At 49.5% G+C, this 8,696-nt stretch overlaps 1 protein-coding gene across 1 annotated transcript; it reads right to left on the minus strand.

Annotated features, from left to right (window-relative positions):
- Nucleotides 1–263: 263 nt before the first annotated feature.
- Nucleotides 264–8,520, minus strand: AHSA1 (activator of HSP90 ATPase activity 1). The gene is made up of 9 exons (XM_080807761.1): nucleotides 8,030–8,520; nucleotides 6,509–6,699; nucleotides 4,509–4,591; nucleotides 3,991–4,108; nucleotides 2,804–2,892; nucleotides 1,876–2,004; nucleotides 1,302–1,403; nucleotides 761–812; nucleotides 264–657 (listed from the first exon to the last, which is right to left on the minus strand). The coding sequence occupies exons 1-9, from the start codon at nucleotides 8,107–8,109 to the stop codon at nucleotides 485–487; spliced, it is 1,017 nt and encodes a 338-aa protein (XP_080663887.1). The 5' UTR covers nucleotides 8,110–8,520; the 3' UTR covers nucleotides 264–484.
- Between the last annotated feature and the right edge of the window lie 176 nt (nucleotides 8,521–8,696).

Genomic DNA, 8,696 nt, shown 5'->3' on the forward strand with positions numbered 1-8,696 from the left:
CCCAGGATGCCACCTCCGCCAGCAGTGAGGTTTCTGGGCACTGTCCACCCCAGAGCACCGCCCCTGGCCCTGTCTTCCGACGGGGAGGGGAGCAGCAGCTTTGTACCAGTCCGCAGAGAGGAGAGCGCAGGAGCAGCAGCCTTCCTTTATGCCTCTACCCTCAGCCAGAGTGTAAACAAAACCTGTTTTTTCCACCCTTTAACTCAGTGTGTTCAAGGGGACTCATGAGTACCAGCCACCCCATCAACACGGGCTGCCAGATGTGCACGTTTTTTAAATTACGTTTATTTAGCGTATGTACACATAAAAGAAAAATTGCCCTCTGATCCCACCCAGCAGAAAACATGCACAAACCCCAGCTATACGTGGAGGGAAGGGGCCCCAGCCCCAAGTTAGTGGTTGGGATGGTGCAATCCTGGGAGTCCCACGCCCTAGTCAGGAGAGGGCTGGGCCGAGGGGGCGCACAGCCCCCCCATTGCCAGGCCTAAAACAAGCGTGCGCCGTAGCCGAAGGTCTGTTTGATGCCCTCGAAGTAGTACCGCTGCCAGCCCTGCCGCGTCCTCTCCTCCTCGGGGGCCGGCACACCTCTGCCTTCCATGCACAGCTCAGTCTCTCCGTTCTTGTCCAGGAAGGTCAAGGTGATGGTGGCAAAGTGCCCTGGGGAAAGGCAGAGAGGATCCAGGATTTCCACCAGGACTTGAGATGAGGGGAAAAGAATGAGTTCCGGGGGTAACGGCCATGGGCAAATCCGTATACTTACCTTCTGGCCAAGATTTAAACCTCCACTTCATCACAATCAGTTTCTCAGGGACCTAAAATAATCGAAGAGATCACTCTGTGCTGTGGACCCCCACGTCCCCAATCCTGGCTGGGAGCAGCCGCCTGCCTTTCGTACGGAGTCTATCACCCGTGCGATTCTACCACTTGGGCACAAAGCGAACAACCACGGAGTTGGCTTCTGCTCCAATCCCAGCCCCGCTTCTCCCCTTACGCTAAAGTACAGTTGAGTCAGCTGTGCCCAGGGGACATTTCAGTGCCGCCAATGGAAAGCCACCACCCACCGCTATGTATGACCCCTCTTCCACAAAGGATCACTTCAGGAAGAACTAATTTTACTCCACTAAGGAAAAAAAAACTGGAGGAAAGCAAGAAAATTTAACTGCAACATTCTTTTGGAAATCAAAAATAAATCTTTGCAAACTGGAGAGATTCAATTTTACCTACGGAGCTGAAAAAAGAAGGAACAATGTATTTTTCTCACCAGAGACTACATCCTGGGTCTGGGGCTAGCAGGCACTCACCAGATCAGTGAACTCCCCAGAGACGTTGCCATCTACCAGGTGAAACTTCCCACCTTTGTCTGCTTCCAACATTGCGGGAGCATGAGTAAAGGCCTGAACGAGCTGTGGAAACAAAGGAGGTGGAAGACGATGTCCCTCTCAGTAGGACCCAGGGACCAAGGCAGCTGACACCTGCACACCTCAGCTCTCATTTCCAAAGGCACCACTTTGCCCAATGACCAGCTTCTATTCTGTTCCACTACAAAGGAACAGCCACTACTCAAGGCTTTGGCTTGAGTAATGCTTTGTGAATCCAGGATGCCATTCCTTCAGATCCGTTCCCTTTCCTAACAAGAACGCGTCCAGTGGTGCCCACTCACACCACCCAAAACTAGTACGTGGGAGGAAAAAGAAGGCATGTCCACTTTGCTGAGTAGCTGAACAGAAGGGTCTTTCCTTTGCCTCCGCCTGTAGGAGGAAAACCTCAGAGCTCTGCTTTCTAGGATCTGCTCTGCACAGAGAGGGGACGTGCCCACAACCCAAGTCACCCAGAACAGCAGATGCCCTGAGGCCTGAAGGACAGGATTATACTTACCTCTTGGGTGGTAAAGACTCTATAGAGCTCCTCTGGTGAGGTCAGGAAGGTTTCTCTAAGGGTGATCTTACAAGTGGGGATTTTGACACCAACAGGTCTGGCCTGGGTTTTTGAAGGAGCAGACTTAGCCTGTGGAGGCGGCAGTGAGAAAGGTTTAGAGGGATGGGGAAACCTGCAGGAACACGGCTTCCAGGACAGGCCTGTGTACTCATCCTCACAGACGTCTCTGCCTCTGGTGCTAACTACCCCAGGGGCTTGGAGGGAATGTGTATGGATGGTTCAGTCAGGAGGGGGACTTGCCCAGAACATCGAGTCCCACTGAAAACACCATCCAGGTGAAGGAGGAGAGATACTCACTGAAAACCCCACTGACCAAAAGATGTGGCAAACCATGAGGTATTTCAGTGTAATTCTCAAAGAAAAAGTCTGTGCTTAAATAGCCAGAAGCAGCCACCTCCCCTCTGGGATTCCCTTCACTGTGCTGATGAAGGGCAGCCGACCAAGTGCTGAGCCTGAGCCATACAGGTCCACCTCCACAAAAATATCTGCTCACCCTGCAAATGTGAAATCAATCCATTTCCTGACAGGTGAATGTAGGGATCTAACCCTGGTACCTTCAGGAGACCTCCAGTATCAAAGTAGGACAGAGCAGCACCCCAGTTGGAAGGAATACCAAAGCCATATGAAAGGTAAACGCTATCCTGTGTTCATAACCTCCTAACTGGTATTAAATGCAGTCAGGAGACTCGGAAGCCCCCGATAGCTTCCATCTGCTCTAGGGGTCTGCTCTAAATGAATAAAAACCAGGTTAAAGAGGAACGCAATGACTACATATTGCGGACTCTGTGAAAAGCATCACGGGCAGATCATATGCCACTCTGGCTTGGAGGTTAAGGTCAGAGAGAAAAGCACATGGAAATACACGTACCTTACGCTCCTCAGTTTTCAGTGCTGGCCGCCCGGTCGAGTCTACTGCCTCTCCGTTCATCGTAGGCAAGATCATGCCCTGCGTGAACTCTGAAAAGATAAAACCCCCACTCCTGGAAGTTATTTCTTAGTAGATGAGATCTGGGGCTTCTTTAGAGTTTGACGAACATGGCCACCTTACCCCAGAACGAGGTAACGACAGAGAAAGAGCCTATCTACTTCATGACTTTCCCTTTGGTCTATGCGAGACAGGCATCTGAGCGTATGCTGTAGAATACAGAATGTTAACTAGGGTTGTTTTGAACCCGATTCCACTAGAAGCATCATAACTTGTTAAATGCGGATGAGGTTTACCACAGATAGGAGTGAATGAATGCAGCGGCACTTGCAGTGACTTCAAGAGGAGGGCAAGATGCCCACGGATGCAGATTCAGTCCCCCTTCTCCGCTCTGCCTTACCTCTGTAGAGCAGCCACAACTAGTCACCGCACTAGAGCACGTGTTCCCACCCAAAGAGGTGTGACCTTCTACGCTGGTTCCCTTTGACAGCCACGCTAGGTACTCCAACATCAAAATCAGAACATACGGGCAGAACTGGAATTCTAAGGGGGAGAGCTAACTGCTACCTAATGACCCCCCTGGGTCCCTGGAGAATGCGTATCAAAGACAGTCCACGACTGTGCTCAAGCAGCGAGTCTGGGGATGCCAAGTCTAGGTCAGCACTGTCCAACAGAAATACAAGGTCAGCCTCACACAGAATTTTACATTTGCCAGTAGCCACATTACAGCATTAAAACAAGTGAAATTAATTTTGACAATATATTTACCCCAGTCCTCTGCTATCCAAACTATCATTTCAAGGTTATCAATATAAAAAAAGCTATGGATCATTTACATTCTTTTTTTGGGTACCAGGTTTTCAAAACCCACTGTATTTTATACTCAGGGCACAACTCCATTTGGACTAGCCACATTTCAAGAGCTCAACAGTCAATATATCGGACAACCCATCTCTAGATCTTTCCCCTTATTGAGGTGATAGACGGACTTTGAGATGAAATAAGCCCCCTCCCCCCCAAATCTTTATTCATTTGGCAGAGAAAGGACTGTCAGGCCCCTTCACAGCAGTCTGATGGCCGGGGTGGGGGGCACTACCTCCTCAAGGCATAGATAACTACTCAAGGGATACCTGTTTTGAGGGTGCTGATGTAAATTCCCATTGCTTCTCTTAGAAGTTTCACCCCTTCTTCCTTCATTAAGGCCACGAGATTTGTGTCAGGCTCATCTTTGGCAAGGCTCACACTAATCTGAGTGAAAGATCAGAAGTAGGTGGTAAATAACGTGCGGGGGACCCACAGCGTGGAGTGCGGGTGCTGCGCAATCAGGTAACTGCTGACATTTCCACAGGAAATGTGTGAGGGCTGGGGTATTTCTTCCAATCCCCATGAGTGTTCCTTCTCAGGTTCTCTCTGTCAAAGCCACGGTGGCTAAGTCAGAACCCAAGTGACTAGCTAAGACAGAGGAATTAAATGAGCACGAGCTGTGCTGGCAGCTCCCAATGGCACCACAGACCTAGGAAATCATCTGCAGACTGAGGTTCTGAATGCTGGGACTCAGCCTGGGCTTTAATCTTGAATGACAGGTCATTTTTCTCCTCTGGGAAGAGGGGATGTGGAAGACTCAGATGAGGAATTAGGAAGCACAAACCTCTACTTCATCCACACTGTTTTCATCAGATAAATTGGGGATCTCCACATGTCCCTTGTACTGCACTCCAGACTTCGAGGTACCTGTCAAAAGCAATGCAAGGTCATTAGTCTCTCCTGCAGGCGAAGTCTGCTCTCGGGTCCTAACTACTCCTCCGCTTATGCTTCTTTTGAACGACCGCACTGACCCTCTTTATTCTGAGAATGCCAGATGCAATCAACCCTCCCCCCACTTCCTCAGAAGAAATGTCTTTCCTCATTAAATCTGTCGAGACCAACTGTGTTATTACTGTATGGGACTGAGAGCTATACGGATGTGGTGCTAGCGTGAATTTTGCCAGGGAGCATTCGGGTCAATGATCAAGGCAGTCAGTTCTGCTAAGATGCTCTTTCTGAAAAAAGAAGTTTGTCCCAATGCGACTGACATTATTAGGGGACAATCTGATCACAGCATGAATTTCATGCTTGCTAATACGGGATTTCTTCGTAAGAAACACTAGGTGAACACACAAAACCACACCTGGCTGAAAGATCTGCACAGGAATACACAAGACACACACTTTCCAAACATTCATCTACTAGCAACCTCAGGGGCCCATGTCTTATGAGCCAGGCCACCCATGCTGGTGTCATCGTGCCCCCCCCCCCCCCGATTTCAGCTGACCCTCCTTCCGCCAATTCACAATAACCCGCCTGCTGTAAGCCTTCTGGTGCCCACTCTCACAAGTGAACTTCAGGTCTTTGTTAAGGTAAAGCAACACGTTTACTGTATTTTTAGTGTATTTCTTCCCATCTAACGTGTAGAGCTGTGCTATCAATTTTTACATTCCTACATTTAAAAAAACGTGTCACCGATGAAGGTTTTAGGTGTTGTGTCCTGTTCCTAACCCTATCTTCCCTATAAGCCCTGTGGTTTTGGTTGAGCAATTTTACACAGTATGGTAATCTCTAGAACACATGGGTGATGTTATAGCAGAACTGACTGTATTTCAAAATTAACCAGCAAGTCGTTTATCTTCGTTTCTCTCGACCTCAGCGTCTGAATGTATAGAAAGAGGACTGGGCAAGAGAACACCTAAGGGTCCTTTCAGACTACAATACTTTAGGAGTTTTTTTAAAAAGTCATGACCAGATACATTTACTTTCCCCCCTCTTTATTAACATTTACTTGAGAAATGCTCATTGAAACAAATCTATTTTAAGCTTTGCCCCTATATGTATTCCTTTAGCTTTACTGCCTTTTAAAATTCATCCTCCAGGGGCGCCTGGGTGGCTCAGTGGGTTAAAGCCTCTGCCTTCGGCTCAGGTCATGATCTCAGGGTCCTGGGATCGAGCCCCGCATCGGGCTCTGTGCTCAGCGGGGAGCCTGCTTCCCTTCCTCTCTCTCTGCCTGCCTCTCTGCCTACTTGTGATCGCTGTCTGTCAAATAAATAAAATCTTTAAAAAAAATAAAATTAAAAAAAATAAAATTCATCCTCCCAACTATCAGGATCATCTAGGTGGGGCACACACATGGCTCTAATTCTTTGCCAATACCTTCACAGGAGGGACATAAATTAGAGAATAAAACTGCCCCAAATTACAGTCACCCACAAATTTCATTAGCACAGTAGTCGAAACTGATAGATTCACACTGGAGAAAGAAAGAAAAGATCAAGACTAAAAAAAAATCCCCCTTCCCACCTTTAAATCAACCACCCAAGAGGTAAGAGCCAGTATGAGAAACAGGACCTCAACATATGTCCTAACATATGTGGCCCAAAGGCCTCACGGGTGGGGACTTGTGAGACACACCCCCCACTTTCCCCCAGAAAGGAAATATATTTAGTGTCCCGAAGCAGCAGAGAAATTCTAGCACCAGTACCGACTGCTACGGACCTCCAAAGCAGCACCGTCTCCCTGGCAGAGCTCCTAACTTCCCCCAAACTGTTCTCCCTGGTTCCGAAAGAGGTCAACCAAAATGCGGTTAACGTTTATCCTAATAGCCTGGCATAGACTTACCTGTCCAGTTTAGTTTGATGCTCCACTCGTAAAAGAAGATCAGTTTGCCTTTGCGATTGTTAATGGATGCCTCTCCATCAAGCTTATTCACTTCCGTCACCTCACATCTGCCTTCCTCATTTTGCACCCGCACTGCCAGGAACAGGGTTTTCAGCTTATCCGTGGACCAATTTGAAGCATCCCTCTCTGTCCTGCAAAACAGAAATAAAGCTATGGACCAGGAGTCGCATGAAAGATACACTGCTTGCTCTGTGCAAGAGAATCCAAGGCTGAAAGAGGTCTGGCAAGAAGTTTGAAAAGATCAGTCCCACTCCAGGACATCCACCCATTTAGGAAGGCAAGGAATCCCATGTTGCCAATAAAGACAACAGCTGTGTGGAATGGTTGCAAGTCAAATGGAAAATTATGCTTTCCTTTCTCAGCATGATGGTGCTAGGGTCAGTATCTGACACTTAAACATGGCGCCCCCGTTTGACCAAATGGAAAACTGTGACCATCTTGCTGAGGTCAGGAGTACAAGAGTGGGCCACAGAATGCAGTATTTAGCTAACAGGTCCAGGAAGCAATAAACTGATAATCTTGACCTCATTAGCACAGCGTTCTGACCTGTCAAATTCAGGCGGTGCTCAAAATCCCCTACCTACACATTTTGTGTCCTCTAGATGGCCATGAAAACAAAGTAAGTCAGGGCTTCAAAACAAAAATTAGACCAAATGCTGGCAGGCTGAGATATAAAGAAGAAAAATCACGCTCTGCCTCCCGATGTACTAACTAGTAGAGAAACCGGGAAACCAGAAGCGAAAAGAACTGCAACAAAGTAAAAATACACTAAAGACAGTATGAACAAAGTTCAGTGGAGTGAACAGATAAGGAAACAGTACTTTTAATTTCATAAAGGAGAAGAGGCTTTTAAAAGTGGTTACGTTATAAAACCACGATTGCCCGGCAACCAGGGGCAGTCCCGGGAGTTACAACACAACCAAATGAATAGTTCCGGGTGAGAGGCCACGGCATCTTCAGCATCACTGAGCTCTCGGCACCTGCAGAACACGTTCCAAACCTTTGCCCTCTAGACTTAGGCAGCGGTCCCCTACGGCTGACTCCGAATCTCACCCGTAAGCCGCAGAAGAGCAATTCCAAACCCGCAGCCCCGAGCCTAACCCAGCATCTCTCCACACAATCCACGGCAGTGTGGGTCTCACTGGTTCCTCCGGCCACGTGTGGGAAGCATGTCCCCGCTGAGGCTGGATGCATCGGCTAGGAGGTTATGTTCTCGCATCTCTGGAATCCCTCCTCTGAGTGCAGCCCTCCCCGTCGCCCCCTTGCCCTCCAAACACCGAAACAGAGGCAGGTGGTGGTGTGTGGAGGGACCTGGGACTAGGGACCCCTGCCAGAATAAGAACCCCACCCCCTCTCCCGGCAGGGCTGCCCCGGGCCCTAGCTTTGTTCCGACCGAAGTTCCAGGGACCCGCAACCCCGGCCGGGCCGAGGGCTCCCGCGGCCTGGCCCGCTGGCCCTCACCAGTGCCAGTTGTTGACGTTGGTGGCGTCCGCCCGCTCCTCCACGATCCAGCGTGGGTCACCCTCACCCCACTTGGCCATCGGCTCTCCTGTCGCACCGCCACCAACTCCCGAGCAGCCACAGCCACAGCCTCAGGACCGCCTGGTTCCAGTCGCCGGCAGCGCCTGGAAACTACTAGAAGCGGCCGCAGAACCTCCTGGCTTGCTTTTCCCTCCACCCCCCGCCCCTCCCCGCCTTAACTTCCGGCTCCTCCTCACTCCCACACGGTACTTCCGTTCCACCTCGTCGGACTTCAGCTTCTGCCTGTTCTAGAGTTCCTTCAGGCTCCTTCGGGTTATCGCTAAAGGGGCCCGAAATGCAACCGCTCATACAACCATTCATCACCGGTAAGGCCACAAAGAACACATCTCATTGTTTCCCTAGACTCTGAATTGGTCCTACTGAGCCTCATGGGAATTGTAGTCTTGTTAAGTAACCGGCTGGATAACCGCGGAAGGTCGTGCTGAAAGTAAAGGACTTAAGTAAGGTGCGCTGGGAGTTCTGGGAATTGTAGTCAAGGAGCCCTGTGTCTCGTCCAGGACGTGCGGGACAACATTGGCGGAAAAACTACAATTTCCAGCATGCCGTGCGACTCCTTTCTTGACACACATGCCCTCCTTCCGCCCCA

Source organism: Martes martes (genome assembly GCF_963455335.1).
Source record: "Martes martes genome assembly, chromosome: 7".
In the NCBI taxonomy this organism is placed as follows: domain Eukaryota; kingdom Metazoa; phylum Chordata; class Mammalia; order Carnivora; family Mustelidae; genus Martes; species Martes martes.